The sequence below is a fragment of the Cygnus atratus genome, chromosome 25 (assembly GCF_013377495.2).
Source record: "Cygnus atratus isolate AKBS03 ecotype Queensland, Australia chromosome 25, CAtr_DNAZoo_HiC_assembly, whole genome shotgun sequence".
Lineage (NCBI taxonomy): Eukaryota > Metazoa > Chordata > Aves > Anseriformes > Anatidae > Cygnus > Cygnus atratus.
Window position 1 is genome coordinate 3664632 of NC_066386.1, and position 26088 is coordinate 3690719.

Genomic DNA, 26088 nt, shown 5'->3' on the forward strand with positions numbered 1-26088 from the left:
TTTTTCTGTTCTGCTCGAAAACAGAAGTATTGCCGTATCAAATCTTGTTATTTCAGTACCGACGCTTTTCATTCACAAAGTAAGGAACCCACATTTGCAGAGCCGTGCAGACACAATGCATTGCTTTGGGAGACAAGCCAAAAGAAATAGAGAGGAGTGATAACGGAACATCTGACAGAGATCTGGCTTTGTACAGAAACCACTATTTGAGGTTATTTGTCTCCTGTACTGTTTTCCAAAGGTTGAAAGTCTCATCGGGAGACAAGTTGTACATCCCTGGGCTTTAAACTGTAAAACGTAGTACTTCAGAGATACAGAATCACAAGAGCCATCTGCCGGCATGTCTTCCCAAAACCCACACGGCTTTGTGTGCGGGTACCTGCCTCTCGCAACAAAAGACTAAGGAGTTGATAAGAAAACAAAATCTGCTTCATCAAACCAGGGACTGACAACCACTACCTCGGGCTCCGGCACTAAGGGAGCCTTAGCAAAACAGACGCTTTTCCCCTGCAAGAGACGTGCTAATTACAATAACAAATGCAAGGAAGTCAACACCGTGATGCACTGCTACAACTTCCATGACAAATGCCTCGAGAGTCAGCCAGCACACGCTGGGCCTCCCACCAGAAGCCCGGCTCGCAGCTCACTGATGTGCGAGGACCGAAATGACAAAGTCAGTGCTGCTACCGGGCGACTTCAGGACACGTAAAGCTGCGCTGCTGAAAAACAACGCCCCTCCTTCCCCAGTACTACTTGGGTAATAAGATACTAAACCGGGAAATATTCTGGCACTGAGAGAGATACATATTAACTCATTTCAGCCAAGGGAAAAGTTTATTTTCCATTGCATTATTGCCGTTGTATCTCTGCATCTTCACCATGGTTTCCCATGGAATATATAGATGCACTATTTACATGGACACACAAGCACAAATAAACAATATATCCCACAATACTCAAAACGCACTGCCAGATGGCTTCAAAAAGAAAAATGAAATAACTCATTAAAAGTTCTTACACTGCCAGCACTCCATTCTTGGAAATAACTATGAAAGTGTAACAAAAATGTTTTTTAAGCACGGCAATATTTTTGCAACATTTTGCTTCGCAGTCAGAATCTCACCTAGGAATAAACGGAATTGTATAAACAGACCAAGACATAGGGACCAGACAGAACTACAAACAATTGTCCTGGGACAGGGAAAAAAGACTAGCAGAAGTGCTGGCTAAACTTGGGCAATTTTTCTTTAATTCCATCTCCCTCCACTTCATTTTTCAAAGAAAAAAATTACTAATATTACTGCAAGCATTGCTAATGTACAACAAATTATTTTTCTCTGCATCTTATCTCCGCAATGAAAATTGAATGTGGTTTACCTCCAGTATTTTTAATATTAAATCTCAACACACTATTGTAATGGCCCACGATGATGTTTTGAGTCTACAGGGTCAACAACTGACCTTCTATTCATTAATTAATTAATTAATTAATTAATTAATACTTCTATTCATTAATAAGAAAAAGAGACCCAGGAAAACTGAAACACAATACATAAAAGGAATACTTTCAAGAACTGTCAATAAAACATATGCATGAGGAGCATTTACTTACCACTGGACCTGTTTTTGCGGTTTGACTTCCCTCCTGTAAGAAGCATCTTGAGACTGTTTCGAAACATGGCGATCCTGTTCCACTTTGTGTATCCCAAAACCTGTGTAAAATAAGAGAACACTACTTGTAGCAAATAACACTTTGATTTGGTCAACAAGAAAACATTACACAAACTGTAAGAAAGAGTTAAAGATGAGATTAAAAACCTGGAATGAAGAATAATTCTGCTTTAGGAACACGCTTCCTAGCAATAGGAATAAGCACCTGTACAAAGCCTACCATTTTGTTGGCCTTCCTTCATCCAGACTATCTCCAGGACAACACAATCTCTGCACTGCTAGCAAGACCCACTTACATTGTCAGAGGGTTTAAGAAAATTATCCTCACTCTAAGGTGGGAAAAACACAGCATTTAGCCAACTCTGCCTCCATTTCCCATCGCTATTAAGGCCAAACCTGCTGGAAAGAGCTGCTACCCTTCACACTGTAGAAAAAGTCAGCCTTGCTAACAACAACTTGCTGAAGATATTGTCTTTAGCTCCTGGGTTAGTTGACTGTCAGATTCTTCTCTGAATTGAACAAATTGTCATGAGGAGGAAAGCAACTCAAACCAAAGTTAACTGATAAAGAAAATCAAGCAAACATTATCCATGTATTTTTCTTGCTATGTACATCTCAAGCAAACAAAAAAGTCTGTGTGCTGCTGAAGATAAAAGAATGAGTTTCTGGGTTCACCAGACACACTGACAGCTTGTTCTAGTGGAACATCCTCTTATTAAAGTAGGTAAAGCGTCAAAGCAACAAGAAAAGCAGCTCCAAACTAGACCAAAAGAATAGTAAAGAGTCTTTGATCAGCACATACAATAAAATGCCACTTTGCTTCCATTGTATACATAGTATTCCATACTTCAAAAGGTAATACATTCATCTTATAGAAATATAACATGAATTTTTTCTTTAACAATGTAAAATCCATCTTGGAGGATTGCTCAGTAAATGCTACCTCGAGTTACTTCACATTATCTAATATTCTGAAGTATATTCATAGAGTAATCCCGAATACCTAATTCAAAAAGCTTTGTAGGTATATTTAAAGCCACTGAAATCCCTTTAATATAACCTGTTCACTTACTGGGAGATACTGACATTTAATGGCAGATTTTGGTGTCTGCATGTGAGTATTACTAACGAAGATACAGTACCAGTATTTCCTTTGCATCTATTAATTGCTTAAATATTGCCTGGCTTCTTTCCGAAGCCTTGCACAATGACATAAGAGCACAAAGACCTAGTATTTGGGCTTATTCCCAGGGCTCCCAAACAAAGCTTAAGCCCCTCTTCCAAGTATCCTACTGTTACATGACTACAGAAAAAAGACCGTCTGGCCACAAACACAATTGTGTTGAATCTGAATTCTGCTCATTTAATTTCTTTAGATGGCTGTTCTGTTCCAGCTCACAGCATAGGCAGAAAGCCTCTGGGTTTATATTACCCTTATTAATACACTTTTTCATATGCAACACTCTTTGCACCATCAGAAGGAGAAAATATGACATAGACGTCAAATGTAAAGAGAACGCAACTGAACTCAAAGTGTTATTTATTTTGGAACATGGTAATGTTATAATCCCTCCAACATCCCACTAATCCAAATGTATTTATCTCGGCTTTGAGCAAGACAAGAAGGCAGTAAACACCTCCTGCTACTAGCTGAGGAACTGCTCAAGTCTGAAAATGATTTTAGATTAATTCTAAATGCACCACAGAAAAATTTACATGTTAAAGGAGGATGTGAAAAAGGCAAAATATAGCAAGTAAGCAGCAACAATTTTGATTTAAGACAAAATTCTTACGTTTATAGCTTTTTCCTTATGACCAAAGAACATTTTTACAAGGAAAGCTGATGAATGTAGAAAGGATGTTATTGATTTTTTTGAAATACCTGAAAGGAAGGTGCAATTCTCTTTCCAGTGGTGTCCAGTGCCAGGACAAGAGGCACTGGGCACAAACTGGAGCACAAGGTTTCATCCAAACACCAGGAAGCATCCCAGCCATTCCGTGACCCCGAGCTGCAGCACTACGTGTTGCAGTTGGCCAATGCAGGTGGAAGGGCAAAAGAGGATTGTAAATTGCTGTTTGCTTTTCCAGATTTAGGTAAAAAGATGGCAAATAAAGATCTTGCAACACTTTGTGACGCTAGGTAGAACAGAAATGCCCTACTAAAATCCTCCTAAAGAAGAGTACAGGTAATTTTTTTTTCTTGTTCATTTTAAAAGAAAAAGGAAGTTCTCTGGGTGTCTGTTTGAAATCCCACCTAGGTCTGGTAGGACAATTCATCTTCACAATTCTTGTACTAACAGTGGACAGCCCCAAACTTCAAAGCTCCTACAGATTAAGGAGGAGGCGTAGGGCCTATCCCCAGGTCAGCTTCTGCCGAGACCAGAAATGAGTGGAGGTGTGCCAGGAGTGCTGAGGAATAACTTAATTAACCTAATTATGCTGAAGGAACCAACTGGACTGAGCCTGAACAATGCCAAAGGTGGGGGCGACAGTGTGCTAATGATGTTTACCTGCAGCCTTCACATGACAAAACCGCCATGCTGCCAACGAGACTGGATTAAGTCTCTGCCCAGGGCATGTGGGGGGGCTCCATAAATTCGCTCTGAAGAACCACGTGGTAGAGAAAGAACTGATGTCTTGCACTACGACCCTGAGTTACCAGCCCCGGGGTGCCTTAAGGACCAATTCCACATACTCAGAGCTCACCTCGAAGCCTTGGAGGACCACTAGATCTTCGGTGACCCTCAGGGGTGGGAGATGGCAGTACGCTCAGTTTAGCATCAATTCCCAATGTGGCTTCTCACTGTGTCGTACAGACAATGTTGGATTCCAAGCCTAAATACTCACTGAATTTATACCCTGATTAATCAAGGTTTCATCAATATACAGCAGTAGAATGGTCAGGTCACCAAAATCAACTCCTGTTTTTATTTTGCACGCACAACCTCATTATTTTGCAACTTCGAGCAAATATGGCCACAGCTCTTCCTCTGCTTAGCTAATACTAATCCAGACATAATAAGAATAACCACTCAATTAAAAATTCTGTTGGTCATACTAGTTCATGGAATTAGGATTAACCAGCAAATGGCCTTACAGTATTAGGAGGAGCTGGATCAGGCCCTTCTCCATACCCCAGTGAACTCGACACACCTTATAGTCCAGGTTAATTCTCTGCTCCGGTCCCTGCAGCTGGGTCAGCACAAGCTGAAGACACAGGATGCTGCTGCCCGAGCTCAGCTGGGGATCCCTTACGCTCCTCCCAATGCCAGGGGATGCTCCTGTCTTCAAGCCAGGTGACCAAGGGCTACGACATTTTACTTGTCATTGACCCTAGCTGTAACTTTCTCTATCAAATGCAGTGAAGATGTGCACCAGAAGTCTCCGAATGGTATCACCAGGTAAGTAAGAAGGTATTAGCCCCATGAACCTTGTTTCATAGCAACAATGGTACTTAACAAAAGTAGCTTTTTTTTTTTTTTAAAGAGTCTCGCCACACGTTGTTTTATTTTCTAACAAAGCTAGGTTTCAATTAAGTACACAGAGTTTCTGGAGCTCCAGAAATTCATAGCGTAAGGCACAAAGAGAAAAGAAAAACAAAGGCAAGGGAGCAGAGAGGCAAGCTGAATGCTGCGAGCTGCATCTTTACCCCAAATGTTAAACTCAAACAATTCTGCACTCTCAGTACATCCCCCAGGATGACTAAGATCTATTTCTTTGTTTTCTTAATTTTAAGGCAGTTTGTACACAGGCTGCAAAAACTACTCATGTTTTGGGTGATATCTCTGAGGAAAGTCATTGTCCATTGAAAATGAAATTTCCAAATCAAAGCAAGTTCTTTCTGCCCCAAACACCAGCACATACTGCAGAAAATTCCAAAGGCAGAATTCACCCCCAAAACCTTCAAAATATTCTTCAGAAGTTTATGAACGCTATATTGTCAAAAATTCAGAATATTTTTAATCATGCATATAGATAGGGGAAAAAATCGTTTGCAAACTTTTATCAAGAAACATTTTCAATGAGAAACCACTACCTCTATCAATGACAACCACCTCCACAATTCAAAAGGGCATAAGATGAACAAATCTCGTGCCATCCTGTCTCCACACAATGCTTTGCCAGCCTGTGGACGGAGCATTACACTATTGCGTAGTGGTGGAGTCCCACCCAAACACGAACACCGAGAGCACTCTGACGTATAACAGAAGGCAAGCGTTTCTTCCCACTTCATTTCTATTGAAATTCATCATCAAAGATGAAACAAAGCTTTGTAAAATAAACACTCAGTTACAACCCATAAACTACTCCATTTTAGAAGTCCCTGGTAGCACCAGACTACCTCATGTCACAAGAAAAGCTGAACCTGCTATATTAGAAATTAAGAATCGTGTATAATAGGAAGAGTATTTTAAGACACCAAGACTGTCTTTCTGAATATTAGTTTTCAAGATTTAACAACATGTAAACACTAACTTAACATTTTGTGAACAATAAAAAAAAACACTAAGCTTTCAGAAATTTGTGAACTGTTTCCTAAGAGCATTTCAACTGCAAGGAGTAGGTATTGAGGCCTTTCTTTAAAGAAGTGACAGATTTCTGAAGCTAATTATCACAAGATGAAAGAAACTGAAAAATAAAAGGAAAACACACACCACAAAGCCAGTCAAGTTTTTCAAGCATTTATTCCCTGTATAACACACATTGTATACAGAAATCTGTTCCATGCTCCCTTCCAACAGCTGCTAGGCTGAAACTTTCCACGCTCCTCAAATAAATTATTCAAAGTTTAACCTACACTCTTCCTTTAAATTGCCCTGAAATTCAAGAGAATGTTTTGAGAGACAGCCTATCTCGAGGGCTGCCAGCCCCAAGAGAACATTTCACCAGTGCGCCGACGCTGCCAGGCAGACCGCGCTGCCATACGCCCTAACCGAGCGCTGAGCTATGTCAGGAGCTCCACAAACGTCCTGACAATCAGATGTGTTGAACTCCCTGCCTCACACAACAGCTCCGACTTGCAAGAGGAGTGTGAAGAACTGATTATAAAACTCTGAAGTCAAAGAGCTGTGTATTTATAAGACTGGTCCGTGTACGGTTAAAAAAAACAGGAGCAGAAATTCGGTATGAAATACTTCCAGGGTCTTTAAGAATGAAAATTTGCTTGTTGGAATCTAGCAAAAAACGCTGAGAACTTCTAGGACTGGTTGGAAAAAAGGAAAACAAAAGAAAAAGAATTAGATTAAAACCTGCCAGCCACACGTTCTTAAGCAATACAGAATTTATTGGACAAAGTCCTGTAAAAGGCTTTAGGACAACTGAGTATGAACAAGAATCAATAATTTCACTTTTCCTCAGGAAAGCCTGAACATTAATCGTTGTGATGAGGGCAGGTGAGGTGAGGGTCTGTCTGGCCATCCCCTCCAGCCCTCCCACAGGTCCTACCAGCAGTCCCCATAACTCCAACACTCCTGCACTTGCCGTGGCCTTTCCTCCTGTGCGCAGCTAGATATGCCTGACGCCTTTGCTTCTCCAGCTATCCTTGACGAGCTACAGATCCATAAACACAACCAAGAGGATCCACACTGGGCAAGCGTGCAGCAGTTCAATGTGAGGAAGCAGAAGTCAGCTTCAATCCCTGCTCTCATTTTATCAAAATAAAAAAGCCTTCAATGCTAGAGCTGAAAGGAATTCCGAGAACACCGCAAACAAGTTCCCAGGTATGTTGAGTTCCCAACAACAGCCCTAAGATGAATGAGGCCAAACATATTTCTTGATGAGCCCGTGGTGATTATATTCACTTCAAGCCTGCAGTGTTTATCGTCACTGCTGACCTGTATATAGGTAGAGCATGAGCCATGAGACAAGTGTGTTATGAACGCTCATCCAACTTCTTCTGGGTAGCAGCTCGCTCTGGTTTAACAGAAGAAAAACTAAATAGCTATTTAAAATGAGATCGGAAACACTGCTGAAACAACGCAGTCACCCGCTAGAAGAAAGCCAAAAGTCAGAACCATTCTTTGTTGAATATGGAAATGTAGTGACCTTGAAATTCAGGAAATTTAATTTTGAATGGGGCTTTATCATTTTGTATAACCTGGTTTCTAATTCTAGATTAATGATACAGACTGAATTCATAAGGGACACTAACGCTCTCCGTATACAATGTCAGTTACGCCGCCTCTGAGAAAACCGATACTGAGGAAAAGTTTGAAATATGATTACTTCACTTTCATCAACTCGTCTTTGGTAGTTTTAATCTCTTCTGTGTTGCCCATAAAACTTAAAATTACTGTTTTGGTTGCAAATCATATCAACGTATCAGTCGTACCTTCCTCAAAAACCTAGCTCATGGTATTTAAGCTGAAAGAAAACTTGGAACTGTTTTGCCAAAGCCAAGTCTAGTTAAACTGTCTGCCTCTGAAAACCAAGAAACTGGAAGAAATTTCAGGGCACTTCCTACAGCTGGCATCAACAAGCCTCGCTGTGCCAGGACCAACAATCCTGATTCCGCCCCAAACCACCAGGAAGACCGAAGAAGTGCAGAGGGTTCCTCCATCAGCAACCAGGGGAACTTCAACTTTTAGCTGTGACATGGAGCAGCCAAAAAGTCTTCCTCTTGCAACCAGCTACTCAGTGCCCGTTCTTTTTGAGATGCTCCTACCAGTCCTATGTTAATTTTGACGATACAACGGCAGGACAGAAAATGAAAACAGAAAGTAGGCAGTGTATGACATGGCAGGAAATGTTACAGCACCAGGCTATTTTGAGAGATTAAAGGAAATCTGAATTATTTTCTTCATTTTTAAATTATCTAAAACATTGAAATACAGACCTAATTGCATTCTGCAAACTTGCTCAAGTTTCAAGAATATTCAATACGGGACCGAAGTTCAATTCACTAGCAAGCACTGAAAACTTTCTCAGAACACTGAAGATTCTGTATTTTACAAATGAAAAAACAACTTGAAAAATTAAAACAGACTATTTTTTATGTAGAAGGCTGTGTCACTATTATATGTTCTGTTCACAAAAAAGCATAAACTGTTTTAATAAGCAGTTAGAATGAGCTTATATATATATATGTGCTTATATATATAAACAAATTGCATAGAACCCTATATAAATATTTTTTATTACATCACTGTTTTCCTGCTGATTATTTCCAGCAGGAAAACACAGAGAATGATCAAACATGACTAGATGAAAGCTACTACAGCTTTTTCTCTAACCACAGAAACAATCAGGTTAAAAAATGGGTAAAATTGACACAGGTAGACAGTGCCCATGCTCTATGCAAAGGTTAACAAAGAAACCAGAACAGAGCACAACTTCCATTCTGTTTAAACAGCTACTGTAAGGAAAACGTAGGGGGAAAAAAAATCTCCTACCTTGATATCTTTAAGCAAGTTAAATCTCTAGTAAAAAGCGTCTTCCTCCATGCAGCGGAAGTCCTGCAAGACATAAAAACCAACACGATTTAGTAGCATCTTCTCAACACGCTACCGCGCCCCGTGCCGTCTAGCTGTATGAGCTAAACAGGAAGAATCTCATCCCAGGAATAAACCCACAGCTCCTTCCAGAGCGTTACTGTGTAAGCTATCAGACAGCCTCCACTCTGCACCATCACCATTCGAGAGCTCATGTGCACACTTCCAGATCGCTGTTAGTCGATACTCATTTGGTCACTTGACTCTTCCCTCTCAGCACCATTCAAACAGGAGAAGAAGAAAAGCAGATTGTGCGTTCCTTTGACACACATCACGTAGCATATAACATTTAGGGGGTAGCGCTGCTTTCCAATATTTCTCCTCCAACCCATCAAGCCTTTCTGATAAAATCCTGCAACCCGTCCTTAGGTTTTTTCAGCTCAATCCTTACATAAACACAACTCCCACGAAGGCGTTCAGCACTAAATCAAGAGCCGGGTGCTTGGCCCTTTGCTCTATCTCCACGTACACAGAACAAGTTCACCAGCAGAGAGGCACAATGAATGTGTTTTACTGCTCACTGAAAAAGACCAGAGCACCTATTTCGGTACCGCCATGGGTGTCCATTTGCGCTGACAATATTATGTTACATGCTTTAGCAACCTATTCTATGAAAATCTTGTTTGACAAGAGCAAATGAAGGAAAACAAAGTAAAACAACAAAAGCAAAATAAACTGAGACCACCTCAAGTTTGCATGTTCTAAAGCACAGAATATTTGACCACTATTTTTTTATTTCTACTGCGAGAAGATACTAAAAAGTAAATCGCCAGCTTAACTCGGGGTTTGCACTGCTCTCCAGAAGCTCAGGAGAAAGTCCTTAGATGGTCTTCTATGAATAGTTTTGTACATAGAGCTCTCAGACACTCCATAAATTCATGAAGCGACTCTACCTTATTTCTCAGGGTTGCCATTACCTCTCTGCTTTCAAGTTTTCACTTCCGTGGAAAAATAGCAAGCAGCACACAGCTTTCAACAGCATCGTGGCCGCTTCAATCAGTCAGGCAAAGAGAACATGCAAATGCTGCTGAAAATGCACTGAAAATGAGTCGTGTCACAGCAGGGAGGGAGATCTTCTGCGACCTCTGCAAGTGCCAGAACACCATGGTGTGTTGACAGCTTCAGACTAAGGTGGTTTAAACCCTCTGTGGGACAGGGTAAAAAGTGCAGGTAAGGAACCAGGAGCTCCTTCGGCAGATGCCCAGCCCTCCGCCACCCTGCACGGCCATGTTCACCCTTCAGGCTCCTTTGCTGGGTCCTACCAGCTAAGCATCCATGTTCTGTAGGAAATGCACTGTTAGGAAAATAGGAAAACCCAGCTAAAAAGCCCTGAGTGTTGAACCGTACACAGCAGACAAATAAAAAATAAGTTTTGCAGTTATGGAACTTGTTTTAACTGAGCCCATATGGAGGCCGAACTCAAACATGTTCAAATCAAGATATATTTTTATTAGATGTTGCTTCCCAAAAGATGCTCTATTCCTTGGGGCAGTGAGAAATAAAAGAGGAAGGCTCTTCAATGAAAAAAAAATAGATTGCCTTTTTCCACAATTCTTTTAACTGGTCAAGAACTGGGACCTGAAAACACTTGCAGTGAGTGCAGGGAGAGAAACTTCTCCCTTCCAAAGCAGTGACGTTACAATTTCTAGAAAGCTGAAAACATGCAGAGAGTCTTGGAATAACTAACAAAAGCTCCTCCCTGCATTTCAGTTTGCTGCCACCTATCTTCTTAATTCCTCTCTCTTCGTGTGATCCCCTGTAAAAACAAAGAGCAGAACATGGCTTGTGCAGCGTAAGCCACAGATGAGTGCTGACTGCCCGTAATCTGCTCAGTAACTTTCCATCTGCATTCACGGAGCGTATGTGATGAATATGCTCTGCACTGAGCTTTTAAATAGCAGAGCTTTCATCTGCTCGTATTATTACATTAGAAATCTTGATGTGAATGCAGCAGATTTTAGTGGGTTGTCAATAAAAACTGAATGTCATTAAAGTGCTTTTATTCTTTTAATGCCTTTAACCCTCTAATTATATTTGTAAATTCTGCTATTTAACTGCATGAAAGTTATAAATTCTGGCATGTTGTATCACAACAAATATATTTGGGGAGTAATATGCAAACAGTTATAGGGGAAAAAATCAATTTTAGAATTATTCCTTCTTGATTAAAGACATAAATCACAACAATGGCACATCTTAATCAAACAACACAGTCTGGATTTCTCCAGATATTGTAGGAGTTTGGGGGTTTAAAACCTGTGTCCTGCAGTACAGCTGCAAGTCATAATATAAAAGAACTGATTTTTTTGATTATTATATTGGTGCAGTTTCACCAAGCCAGTTCTCTTTGGCTTGGCAGAGATGGCAGCAGTCCTACTTAACTCTTACTCACCCAAACCCGACACAAAATCTGACTGCTGTCTGCTCTTTGCCGACTGGTGTGCTCCCCACAGGCAGCAGGGGGGATCTGCAGGACAGGGCACCAAGAGCCTAGCGCTGTCCCACCTACCGCAGAACCGCTTCACTGCTCACACTCATCCTGCCTTTGGCCATCCACGAAGCAGCCCGTTACTGCCAACCGGGATTTCTGTGGCTAAAAACCAAGCAGGGGTAGCTGGCTGACAGCAGTGCCTTCCTATTGCCATCGAAGTTTGCAGATTTGAAATATAACCTATGATAGGTCATATTGCAAAATACACCAGATTCATGGTATATCATAGCTATATCAAAATATATCTACGATAGGAATATTCTAAGTTCCACAATGCCAAAAAGTCCTTCTAAGGAGTGCTTTTTGTTCACAGAATCAGGTAATTGATGTGAGGACCAACATAGACAACGTACACACACTCACAAAGCTGTTCTAAGACACAAAACACCCCCAAAACCTGCTTTGCCCACCAACTGCATCCACCTGTTGAGTTCTTTTCCTTTGAACCACCACGAGCCCAGAGCAGTACCAATGCCCTGACACTTCCCAAACTGTGTTCCAGTACATCCACCGCTTTATTCAACTTCATCCGGGATCACAGAAATCCTCCCTTTGAAACAGTTCTGATAATTCTCTGCATCCGGGACCTTTTCACTGATTCAGACAATTTCTGAATGAATGCCTTGTGAACAGAGCTGCTCCTACAGGGCTGAATGAAAGGACATTACGTACTTTCCAACCCCAGAATACAAGGAAACACTATTAAAACATCGCAAAGCCAAGTAATCGAAAAGCTAAGAAATACAAGGATCAAGGTTTAGCATGCTAAGTGGATGAGGTAATTAAATAATTCAGACACAAAGCAGCCCATCTGCAGCCTTACAGTCCCCGATATTTCCTTGGTTACACCTGTGTAAGCAGTAACTGTTCTACGTCCTTCTGCAGAAGAACACATTGAAGAACAACCGGGGTGTAAAACAGCAAAGACCCACAGTCACCACGTGTTCCAACATCTAGCTTCAAATTGGTCCCTAACAAACAGCTTTTTTATCTTCTGTTACACATACAGGTATATGGTCATAAGTTAACTCAATTTCTAGGCACGTATAACCTAATGCACGAGTCCACCAAGAAACCAAAGCATGAAATAAAAGCCAAGTGACCTGAGTGCCCAACAGAAGGGCTTCCAGTTAACAAATGAATCATCGGAACGGGCTGCGAGGCAAGTTTATGAAAAATCTCCATAATGTCAAGAGTTTCAGCTGGCAGAATCGAGCACTCTCCTGTTGTTCCAATCCATGAGACAAGGACCTGACAAGGAATGAATGCGTTTGGATACAACCATGCAGGTTCCAGCTGCAATGTCTTCCTTTCAAGCTAAATCCACAACAGGAGGATGACTTAAAGATTAGAGATAACGAGCAAAAAGCAGCCTTCCGTAGCTGCTTGACTAAAGCTATAAAAGGCATTGCATTAAATGGTTCTAGGAGGTTTGATTTCATGGAAACAAGTTTAAGAAGTTTGTTACGTGGAGATAAATGCCGTCCACTGTATATTTTTGAATAATTAACACCACTGTTGAGCAAGCTTCCAACAGGATGAAATGTAAGACTAATTTTCTGTTCGTCCTAGAGCAAACAAAGCTATCTTTTTCCCCATCATCTACGCAGACATTGCATTTAAGCAGGTAAAATTTCATGGCAATTTTGCAAAGCTAATTGAATTTGAAGCCTCTAAAACAAACGTAGAATAGGTCACATGTACCCTGATCTCAACAGTTTAATTATATTTTCCCAGAGAAATTAACAACTTACTCATACTTTTTTTTTTTTTTTTTTTAATCAACAGAGCATTAATACACAGACTTTAAACAGAATCACCATCTGTCTTTGAAAACCATACACTACACCAATGATCAGAACATGCTGCTCAACCAGTTCTGCTGGAAAGAAATTCTCTGAACTGGTCTCATGAATAGGGATTTCCATCCTTAAACGAGGTTATTTTTCTAGTTTTGGCTGTCAGTTGCACCAGCTGGCATTCATCTGATAAATTGAGTAAGCTTGGATGGTATGCTAAAATCAAATAAAATCACAGTTTAAATTCTTTGCACATACATACATGTTGGAAACAAAGCACATACCGACAGAAAAATAGCCTTGATTCCAGTTCGAAGTCACATAACTTCGTTTTTAAACAAAATGTACTTTTTTGTGTGTTTGTTTTAATGACAACCGCCACCTAACAAATCAAATATGAGGCAAATGGCAGTGTTCTTTAAATTATAGTAATGCAAATTATAGTTGACCTAACTGTATTAGGGACTCATCTGGAAAACAAGTGTCACGTTTCCATCTCGATGAAGCGTACAACTCCTCAACTTCTTCCTCTGAAAGTAACATTTGAATCACGTTACTATATGCAATTACTGCACTTAGGGAGCTCACTGCATAGGATTGTGTACCATTGATAAATCAAGAGTGCCACACGCAACCATACGACAGAACACTTCAGTCCATATTTAGACACCGCCTGGCTGATTTTCAATAATATTAAGCAAGCATCCACTCTACCATATTCTAAGCTGGCAACAGTTTCCTCATAATTATCACTGTAAATAACTGTGGGAAAGCATCCAGACATCAAGAGAATTATGAAAAAAAAAACAGAAAATTGCCCATGCTTTAAATTAAGATTTTTCTGCTCACCTCATGTGCCTTAAAAAAAAAAATAAAAAGGGTGTTAAATACAGATTACATTTACATTCTGCTATCTTAACAACTCAGACTCTTGGTTTTATATGAAAATTATAATGAGCTTCCATTTAATTTCCTGCCTAACAAACAAACAGTTTCAAGCTATTAACGGAGTATCCCATTCTTCCGCATCCTAATAATGTTTATCAACATGTACAAACATCTCTACTAGCGCGGTGATTTGGGGCAGGAGCTGTCATTGTCTTGTTGTTGCAGCAAATACTGCTGCAAAGCCCTCACTCTCCTGATGCCTTCAGATGCTAATTAACATAACATGTTTAATAACATTAAATACAACCTGTTTGTTCACCCCCTCTGCTCTATCTACAGATTGGTCATTGTTCATTAACTAGTTGGTTTGGGTGCTGCGCTCATGATACACATGCCAAGGTGACCATAAAATGATAGGTTATATGAAGTATGCACCAAGGAAAATATTTTCTTCCCAGAGCTATTCAAGGTTAGGCAACTTAGTGTAATTATCTGACATTTCAATAGGTGTGAGCACTTCTTAGCCCATGGAGAGCAGGACACTGATAAACCGCTGGATGCAGCAGCCATTTTGGCCATCCCAAAGCTCTCCCTGGTGCAGCCGGAAGTTTTGCCAGGGATTGCACTGAAAACCAGGCAGGTCACTCTGGCAATGCCCCTGGCACCAGGCCACCCAACGCAGGACTCCAGCTGCTCGGTGCCTGTGGCAGAGCGGCCGTGCCGAGCCCTCGCAGTGCAGGGGCCGGGGAAGGAGGCCAGGCCCACTCAGCAGTTCCTGCGGACGGCCACCAGAACGCACCTGAAAGATTTCCCCTGCTCCCTCTTCCTGTATTGTAATTCCTGGTGGAACCATGCTCCGTTTCACAGGTCGGTCTCCTTTGTCTTCTGAGTGCAAAATGCACACGTGCACAGGACTTCATCTACCCGGGGATACCTTCTGTTGCTCCCCACCTAGACAGAACGCGAGAGCTGCTGATGTGCTGGTTCATGTCAGAAAATACAGAAAAACTGCTCCAGCTTCCTGAACCAGCTCCCACAGAACAAGAGGATTTCAAAGAAGAAAGTCCAAGCCTGTGCTCATTCAGAAGCACGGAGCCAGAAATCAAGTACGTAAAACCACAGCTCTTCCCCTCAGTCGTGCAGTGGGGAAAAAACGTGATGGTGGGGAAAAACATGAAAATTTAAACAGTTACCAGAAAGAGAAAAAGGAAGCATAGATGGGAAGAAACTGGAAAAGGACAATGGAGAGGAGGGGGAAAAAAGAATGGCATCTCTGAAGGAGAGACCAAGTAGAAATACCATAGAAGATCAGAAAATGAAGGATAAAGGACAAAAAAGACAAGTAATAATAACAAAAAAAGCTCTGGTTAGACAACGTAGGGACAAACTTGCAAGCAATCAACTTGCAGTACAAAAAGGTGCACTTGCACGCACCAGCTCCAGCACACGACACTAAGACCTGTCCCTGCTGCCCTAATTCCAGCTCTGTAATTCAGTGCACAAAGCTACTGAGAGAAGGAACACCACGACGCTTTCACCGTGATGCACGGACTGCAGGGCATGCATCAACACAACATCTGGAACCTCATGCTGTAAGCAAGAGACATGAAACACCACAGGCTGGGAACACTTAACTGGGGGAATCAGAGTAATAACAACGCTGATTGAGGCATTCTGTTTTTTTGTTTGTTTGCTTCATATTTTGTTTGAAACAAATATATTACAGGTAAGTTGCTTGGAAATTTAATTTTAATTCGTTTTTAAATTGTCCGAGGACAGAATTACCTAGAGCTGAATGGAACAACAATATCATTCTACTAACAGTCTTCATCATGAAAGGTGTATGTCCCTATAAAAATTCAATTACTCACAGATCGTAGTCACAGGTCTTTTTCAAACATTTTTTAAACTTGGTATAACTTCTAACATTAAGACTTATGTATGTTAACATACATAAACTGGACTTTATGACACAGGAGGAAAGTTGGAAAGAAAAAAACGTACCTCACAAATTAGAAACCATGCTTACATAAAAAAAGAACAGCATTTTGTGGTTGTGGTTTTTTTGTTTGTTTTTAACTTATCTGCTAAATCCATAGAATATGCCTTAAACTCTGAGTTAAAAACAGCAACAAAAAGGGAACGTAAGTGCTACTTTGTGCCACTTGGCTTTCATTTCTTTGTTAGCTGGCTATGTCTATCCCACGCAGGAAAAACGAGACTTAGCAAGAGCGGATATTCTGCTTTAAGTCACTTTTCCAAACTTTCCAACAAGGCAATGCAAAAACCACTGAAGTATTAAAATATAAATCAAGTTTGAGGATGTGAGAGCTACTTGGTAACATCATATTGGGACATTTAAAGACTTCCTACCTTATCAACTCCTCCAAATTAAGCTCCAGTACCTGGCCATGCGTGCAGTTCTCGTTCATTCCCACACAAAATAAAAGCTGTTAGCCTTAAAGTACCACAAGGTGAGAAGAGAGGAAATTTCCACGCTGCACGAACATTGCTAGGGCAAAGCACTTGCTTAGTGCATCACACCCACACAGCAGCACACGCGAGCAAGTACTTGAAGGAAAGGGCATGTTTATATACCTTTTATCTTTTATGAAGTATGTAAGTGGTATTTAAAATAGGCCTGGGTACTTAAGACAATGTGTTTAAACTACAAGCAGCTATAAATGAATCCATTGTATGAGCACACTTGAAATTACAGAGTACAGTATACTTCAAAATAATTCAATGGTGTATCTACCAGCTCTGTTTCCTACTGGTCCTTGTCAGCTAAGAACTCGGGTTTCTGATTTCATCCTGTAATGGGCAGCAAAAACGTAGATATGAAGATCTGCAGATCTGTTTTTTGAGCTAAAAACCCAATGAGATTTTTAAACTGGAGAAACTGGCTAACCCGAGGCCAACTGTTACAGGTCCATAAAGAAAGCAGGCCAGGAGAAGAGGAACAGCCACAGTTATAGCACCAAATTGAACAGGCATTTCCCAAGCCCATGGCTCAGTTACTTTCAATGTGACTCTTGAAATCTACCCTGTCACCACGGCTTAGAAAGGCCCCCCCTGCCAGCTGAGAATATTGAATATCCTCTTAAACCTAGCCCAGTTGCAAAATAAAACACATTAGCTCACACGATCCACTCCCTTTGGCTCACGTGTACTTAACTCCCTTCAGAAGGCTGGTACAAAAGCATCTGAAAAACCTGACTGAAATTTCTTTTGGTCTGCTCAGAGGGTATCAGGTATCCCTTCTGCCTTCTCTTCTGCTTGCTCTGTCAGTTGTGCTTCGCAGCGAGCCACATAAAGCTGAGCGGTAGCAACGCTGTGGTACCGGTGCTTCTTGGAGTCTCTCTAGTGCTGGAGCGGTTGGGGTGCTGCTCTTCTTCGCTTTGGGAAAGGACATGCTCTATCCATCAGGCACGGACACTCAGGAGAGCACTGACAACTGGGTATCAAAGCCAAAGATAATTCAAAAGAGCTGAATACAGCCATATGGGGTTTTGTTTGCTTTTAGCAAAAGAACAAACTATAACTGGGTGGGTTTCCTTCTCAAGCCTGTGAGCATCGGGATATTCCTTAAAGAAGGGAAAAAATCAGCTGAGAAATAACCCATACCTCCTCAAACTTTTGGTTCTCTCAGGATATTAGGTAGATTTGCTGGTGAGAGCAGGGGGACTTAAGCCTTACCCTTACCCACGTCTCCTCCTCCCTGCTGCAGCACCGTCCCACCCCACAACACTGCCCTGACAGCAAGTGCCTGCAAAGAGGACTGGAATGTAAGTGTTAACGTGGGTTCAGAGCTCCTCTTTGCAGGGCAGTTTCTGTTTGGGGATATATCCTGCAGCAGCATATGCATATTATATTAAAATATACATACATGTCTCATACACACAGTCCACTTCCACCAAACTCCAGTGTTGGCAGAGTTTAGGGCTTGAGGAAACGGCTCCCTCTTGCAATACATCCCCGCTTCTTTCATCCTAGGTGTAAAAAGCAGCATATCCTCATCCTCACTGCAGCACAAAGCCAGCCTCTGATTCACCTTTATTACACTCTGAAACAACGTTTATTAGGAAACAATGGCCTGAAATTTCCTCGGGCAAGTTCTGTAGGAAAACATTTATGACATCAAGACGTGTTACAGCAAACACAATATCATCTACTGTTGTATTACCACCCGTATCAGGAAGTCTTTTTTCTTTAACAAGATTGAGTCTGAACAAGACAAAATAGTTTAACATACAGTGTTGTAGCTAGATTGGATTATCTCAAGTCTAAATTAGACATGGATATCACATCTTTCAAAGTTTACTGCTTTTTAAGCAAAATAATGCAAACAGTACTGCAGAAACCACTTAAGAACATGCTTACCACGAGCCCAAAAGAAGGTGTATTTCCTCAACTGCCACAAAAAGTTCTTATGTTGTATAAACACACACAAGGAAAATGAAGAACACTGCTGTTGGCTTCTGGAACCTCTTGCCACCCTGCTATTAAAGAGGTATTCATAATCTCGACTGCCTGGTTATGGGATATCTTCACTTAATACATTAGCCTTTAAACATCACAAGCCCAACGAATAAATCCCCAATTAACCCACGAGCGAAGCAATTCCCTGCCTCAGCAACACCACCCAGGTAGGTGGCCACGGCAGGAAGGTGGGCACGCACGCACCAGGTGACTGTGGGACACTCGCTGCACTTCCAGCAGTGATTCAAAGGGCCGAGTGCCAATGAGGATTTAAGGGCGCCTGAGGAGGCGTTCTGAGAGATGCTATTTGCCTACATTTCATCTGAAATTTGCATTGAGTTTTTTCTTTTCCAAGCGGTTGTTTCTAAAAGGCATCTCCTTCCCCTGCTAGGCAGTTCCATTCCGCTCAGCCGCTGTTCTGCAGAAATCATCCTGTATCTCATCATCCTCGTCGCCCTGCTCTGCACCTTCTCCAGCTCTAAAGTAGCGCTTAGAAAACAAGCGGACCAAACAGCAGTCTGCAAGATCCCCCACACTTCTAAGGTGGCTCTGACGCTTTTTTATTCACTATTCCTTTCCTGTTCATCCCTACCATTTCGCTCTCCTTTTAAACAGCTGCCAATCACCACGCCGATGTCAGAACTGCCAGGTTTTTACCCAGCAGTAATGTCCAGCTTCAAATCATCATTACCTATGCAAACTTGGAGTTAATTTCCTGGGTGTGCAGGAGAGACACCTACACTGCGTTTCATTCTGGTACCGACCAGTAGAAGGCTGGCAAGGCCTTTCCACAGCTGTTTGGTCATCCCTTGCTTTTACTGCCCTGAGCAAGCGTGTACCAGCGGCGAGACCGCTTCCATCCATGCCCACTCCATTTTTGAGTCCATTAACGAGCACGCCGCCCTGTGCAGAAGAACCTGACAAATGCAGAATCGTTTCTTTGAGGCTTTCAGCACTTGACTATAAAGAGCCAGAAATTTGTTATCAAGCCTGCAGCCACAGCACCCGCTGTCCTACCGGCTGCTCGCAGGGCCGGGGCTTGCAGCATCCGAGTCACTTCCCGCGTGCAATGCAGCGTGAGTCAAGTCAGAGCAATGGGAGTGTTAGGACTGAAGCTAATTACAGCTGGCACCTCAGCACCTGCTATGGTTACAAAAATGTAGGTCTTCACCTGGATAAAAAAATCGATTAAGAGGTTTAAAACCTTAATTCCATCAGGAGACATCCAGAAGACGCTCACACCGAGCTCCTCTGCCTGCCCCCAGCAAGAGCACCACTCCACCCCGGGAAGTGAGCTGTAGTCTGTCCTTCAGACCCAAAACAAGCCAGCTCCTCCTTGCTCACGCCGAGCCGAGCTTTGGTGGTGCCTGCCTTGCCTCATACCACCTGATGGGGAACCTACAAAAAGCAAACCTTGAGCACTGCCAGAGCCACGTGGAAATACAGTTCTCACGTGTCACAGGTGGGTGCGAGCTGCTTTAGTTTTCCACAGGAAAACAACAAAATGTAACACTTTCACACCGAGTTTCATCTGAAATATAAACGCAGAAGTTTTCTAAATCAAGTTGAGGTGAAACCACCAAAATTATCAGACAAAACACAGGAAAACTGCCAGCTTAGACATTATTCCTCTCCTCTTTAAAGCGCTCCCACTGTCCAGACAGTCCAGATTCTAATAAAAAAGCTTGTAAAAAGAAAATCTTCCTTCTCCCAGCTAGTTACTTCACAGAGCTGATGGCTGTGTTTGCGTTCGGTTTTCCGGGTATAGTCTGATCATTTCCTCTGCTGCTCTCCCAGCCGCTTACAGGAGATATCCACACAGCCAGGGGGAGCAGGAAAAAGAAGGAAAGCTCAACTGAGTCACCACTGAACCTCAAATTACTCTTTCAGTTTCAAGCTGAGGTCCCTCCTGTTGAAAGGTTATTCCATTCGTGTGTGCCTCTGTGCATGCTAATTACCCTTAACACACCGATGCGCAGGCACAAACAGCAAGGCTGCGTTGGGGGCCCCGTGCTCAGCTTTCAGGAAAACCATGGATCGCTTCGCCTCCAGCAGAACAAACAGGCTTCCTGAACAATCCTTCACATTAAAGACGAAAGATGAAACAGCTCAAACATCAACATTTGCACTGTGCAAAGTGCTCCTGAAGCGCGGGCCTAAGCCAGATCCGGCAGTCCTTAGGTAGGTGGCCCCTTCCCCTGAGGTTCAGAGCGACCCCAGGTATGGTCCTGGGGTTTTTTGCTGTTGTTGTTTTGCTTCGTTTTTTAAATTCAGTAGGGAAACTACTCCCCTATTAAAAACAAACTCCACCACCATGCTACCACAGCTTTCCTTAGCACAAAAAACGCACAGATATATTGAGAAACACACCAGGTAACTTGTTATTTAAAAAAAAAAAAAAAAAAAAAAACCAACTCGGATTACTCTAAAATACTAGATTTTGAAGTTGCATTCAATCTAATGACTGGCTATCTGAGATAAAAGTTATTAAAAATTCAGACTCGGTAGTTGGTGTTCCATTTTGTAATGTTGTTACATATCCTAAAAACAAGTTTTAAATGTAATTGACTTGTGCAACAACATTCTATTTGTTTTGTTTTTATCCTTTGCAATTCAATTGTTAACCATCACAGCTAACATACTCTTAGATTAACTTTTCTTTTCTAAAAAGAACACAAAAGTAATGTGTGAAACCAATTTAAATAACCTTCCTCACCAACAGCACCTGTTATCTACCTCATTACAGTACCCATTTCCCCATCTTTTCCTTTTTAATTGCTCCTCCTCTCCAAGTCTCTGCTAGATTCCTCCACCACAGGTAGTCATCAGGTCCCCCTGGGAGCCTGCATCGCGATTACTCAGGCTATCAAACAGGCTTAACGTTTTCAACAAGTTTCAAATTTCCTTACTTTGTTGAATATCCTGTTTTCCAGAGGCAAAACATCAGGCAGAAAACACTCAGCTGTGGCATTCTACGGACGTCACAATAAAATCCCTGACAATACTACGTCGAGCCCTTTCTTTGGGAAGGGGATAACAAAGGTAATGCAATATTTACCAGGGCAAGCAGGAAATTGTGGCCGCACCAAGCTAGAACTGCTGCAGAGATGTGTGACGCTGTCAAACGCCACCATTCCCCTCTCCCATGCCACAAAACCCCATCGGACTCCCAAGCTTTGCCTACTCAATGGCGAGCACATTGCAGCGCTCCTCTTGTTGAAAGCAACCTGCAGAGGCACTCCCTCAGGGCTGACCGCAGGAAGAAACGGGGAACGTTTCTGACAGGTCACGAATATATAAATAAAGCTGCTTATCTGCTTTGCTAATCACGCTTTTTTCTGTCCTAAAAGCGCATACCCGGCCGGAGGCTCCTCTGCAAACCAAACGCCTCCACGTCAGCCAGGCAGATCCAAGTAACAGATGCACGGTCAAGGCCCTTGCTCCTTATTAGGCTGCGGGAGCTAATGAACCCCCGACCTAACGACTTCACAACGAGAACTGAAGAAACGTGTCCATACGCCGTGTACACCTGTTTGCCTTATATCATGGGAATTTTTTACGCCCATCAAACAGCTCTGCGCAATGTGCAATCATTTTAACAGACACTGCTCTTCCCTTGTTGCTGTATTTACGGGTTTCAAGCCTTCACAAGCCCTGTCACAGCCTCTGCTGGTGCCTCCACCAGCCACACAGCAGGTCCTCAAAACTCCCCAGAGGTTTTTAGGACTAAACCTACCACATCGCTCATTTTCCTTGAGCATAGGGAACCCCCGTTTCACATCTATCCCTATTCATATGAGCCCACAACGTTTTACATAGAACGAGAAAATGTAATTCTATAACCTCCACTGATCAAACCCCTCGTAGCAGCCCTCCCCTTCCCGACTGACAGATGTGTGGAGATGTGAGGTACCTGCCTGCCATCCTCTGTTATTCTATCGACTGTACAGACGCACTGTTCAGCTCTTTTAAGTGACAACAAAATCCCATACGAATAGTATTTCAGATGTAAAAACATACTAGCTTCTGTATCGTCCAATTCTGCTTACATCTTCCCTTTCGCATGCTGGAGATTAAGACTGACACACGTCTGAGGTAGATCCTGAGAAATACACTGTGACATTGGTCAAGTTCACATGGAGTTTTATCTGGTTACAATACAGCACAGCACCATTCTGTCCTCTTAGGCAATCCTCCAAAAACATCCCTGCAGACATTATCTGCAGGAGAAAAGCAGTATTTAGAATGACGTTAAAAGACTAATGGAATAAATACACCGAGCTTTAAAACAGATTTCTCTTTCATGTCCTGTTTATCTGTTCTTTAGATTCAGGCAGCTTGCTTGTTTCAAAAATGGTACTGCCACAAAACCTAACAAATGCTTCCCATTCTGGTTTTTAAATGTACGATATTGCCGCTTTCTCCTTTAATACGGCGACCTGTTTTCTGACATAACTATCCGTAAGGAACCCTTTCCATTCATCTGCAGCTGAAGTTTGCCACTGCATTAGTGCCTGAATCCTACCCAAACCCTAGAAGGCACAGTTTTAAAGTTGACCATCATCTTTTAACAAGTAACACAAGACGCTTGATGTTTCAGACTTGCATGAGAGGAGCTTGGAATCAGCCCAGCTCTGCACACACTGGGATGCAGCAGCTTCAGCAGCAGCGTGGCACAGGCCATCAGATTACTTGGAGCAGCCCGAGGAAGGAGACAACAAAGCCTTTATACATGACGGGTGCGTTATCTCTCTGGCAAAAGACAAAGAAGTTATTCTTTTATACACGGGCTCTAACCGTAGCACCAAATCCAACAGCACAATCAACTTTTGAATTATTTCTGCTCGCATCAGATGTGCATAGGCTGGGTTCACAAGCTACAATGAACACCTAGAAGTCTATTTCCACGGCGCAGTTTGGAAGAGCTTACCAACAAGCAAGAAATACAGACCTGGTGTTAGTTCTAGGTCATCTGACTGCACAGAAATAGATCTGTAACTTCCAATCTTGCTAGAAAGCGATTATTACTACAAAGGCACTGTTCGTATTAGTAAGTAAGAATTACCGGCAGGTTCAGGAAAAACATCTTCACAGGTTGCTTCTGCTACAAACTACACGTGCTTTGCTGCCACGTACAGTAGGAGTGCTTAAAGTTCAACAGTTATTTTAATTTTGCTTACACAAATTAAGCTAACTGCACCACTGAAGCAATTAAAACAGAGGAAGATGAGGAATTAATTTTAATGCTATTAGCAATACCCTTTCCTTCTCTTACATTTGCTTGTACAAAAATATTTGTGTTGGGGTACATTTTATTAGTTTGCTCTGAAATACGTCGAAAACTCAGGCAGCAATTAGACAGATTAGTGCTAACAGTGAAGGGTAATTCATTCCACTCCATGCTGCTGTTTAAAGAAATACTATTTAGTCCTCTCTCTAGATGTGCCCCTGCCACATTGTCCAAGGCTATAGCGAAACACAAGCGATGGCTATACTTACATACACACGCAGAGATATAAAACCCTGAGCAAAGACAGAGCAGTTTGCTAGCAAAAAGGAAATCATGTAAAATTCTGCATTAATGTTTGCAACCAACACAGCCACTGAGTCCCTACAGCTCTTACCGCAGGTGTACCTGAACAACACAGGAAGTTCAAAACAACCGGCAAAAAGTATAGTCCTGAGGTTTTACCACTAACAATTAGAGAAACAAAAATCCACTGAAAGTAACTGGCTTGCTCAGACGTTGCTCGGAGCAAAATGGGATCTACAGAATCTTTACTGCGGGATTTCTAGAGGAATGCCACTTTGCTTTCCAGTTCCATCTTGAGTCTGTCAAACCCGCAGATAAATAAATGTACCTGTGTAATAGGAGCAATATTCGCCTGACCTGAAACAAACAGCACACAAACACATTCCTTAAAACTCTCTGAAATACTCAGTTCTAGCAGTATTAGTGCTAACGTTCCCACTCCCCTTACCCATCGCCCCACATACGTAACGCTGGTGATATAAATACTTAAATGGCATATTAAAAAAATAATTACTTTTTAAATTTTTAATCCCTGCTGTCACGAAAGGGTCAAATATATGCATCCAAGCACAAAAGGCAGCTGCACGCTCATCCATCGTTGGAGAAGCAGTCCGTGTAAGTGCCATTATCTGTCCTGTTCAAAGGGACGCTGATTGTCACTTGCAGTCACACAGGTATAACCGTCTCAAAATCCTGTTTGACTGTTAAACCACTCAACCAACTCAGTCTTAATCCTCAGATAAGCTTTTGTTATCTCTAACCTTTTCATTACGAGATCGGGAGCCTTTTTCATACCAGCTCTTCCAAATACATTACCAAGTTCAACATCTCCCAGTTACTCTTCCCACCAGCCGATCTGCATACTCCTTTACATCCCATTACCTATGCAGGAAGCACATTTACAAGTTCACAAACATCCTGCTGCTGCTGCTCTGTTTCTCAATTTCACCGCGCTCATTCAGCTCTCCTCCAGTAATTTATTTTCACGTCTTTCTTCACCCTCAGAATCCAGTTTTGAGAAAGAGAAGCGATCCTGGAAGTCTGCTAGTTACCCATGCAGCTGGGGAGGAAGGGAAATGAAGCACAACCCAGCTACGACACACGGGCAGCCTGCTGGACCCCCCCACACACATGGAGCTGGGCTCACCGCGTGACTTACTGCATCTTGTACGGCACAGTTAGCAAGGGACACTGCAAAAACCACAAGCTGCCATCCCAGAAAAGAGGGATTTCCTTTCGGCACCCTTTAAAAGATGCAGTTCCTGCAGGAACTGGAGCTCTCAGAAAGGAGCCCCCCTCGACATGGCGGTGCCTACCCAGACAGCTCCCCGCGAGACCCGAGCGGTGCAGCCGACAGCCAGCAGAGGAACAGCCAGCGCGGGTTTGCTTGGGCCAAAGTTGCTTTTTGCCTGACATCCTGCAAATAGCAAGTGCTCTGCTCAAGGTCCTGCAATGCTACACACCAAAGACTGCTGCCGCTCTGGAAGAAGAAGGACTTCCTCTACACTTACTAATTGCCTCAAGAACAAGTACGAACACTTTTTCACGTCTGTGTTTGCCTGTTGTTTTAAGGAATTGAGGGCTTACAGCAGGCTTTCAACACCGATGAATCAGGAACGAAGCGCATGTCTCCGACGTGCCAGCCAGGCAGTCTTTTGCAGAAGTAACCTTCCAACCTACCTGGCACTGCCAAAGGTCCAATATTTCAAGGCCAGGAAAGCCTAGAAATATTTC

At 42.3% G+C, this 26088-nt stretch overlaps 1 protein-coding gene across 1 annotated transcript in view; it reads right to left on the minus strand.

Moving 5' to 3' along the window:
- The window catches only part of TANC2 (tetratricopeptide repeat, ankyrin repeat and coiled-coil containing 2), a 244554-nt gene that overhangs the window by 202423 nt on the left and 16043 nt on the right, over nt 1-26088 (minus strand). The window contains exons 3-4 of the mRNA XM_050715451.1: nt 9063-9125; nt 1613-1712 (exon numbers count right to left, since the gene is read on the minus strand). Of these exons, the coding sequence (XP_050571408.1) occupies nt 1613-1679 (67 nt within the window). The 5' untranslated portion in view covers nt 1680-1712; nt 9063-9125. The remainder of the gene's footprint in view (nt 1-1612; nt 1713-9062; nt 9126-26088) is intronic.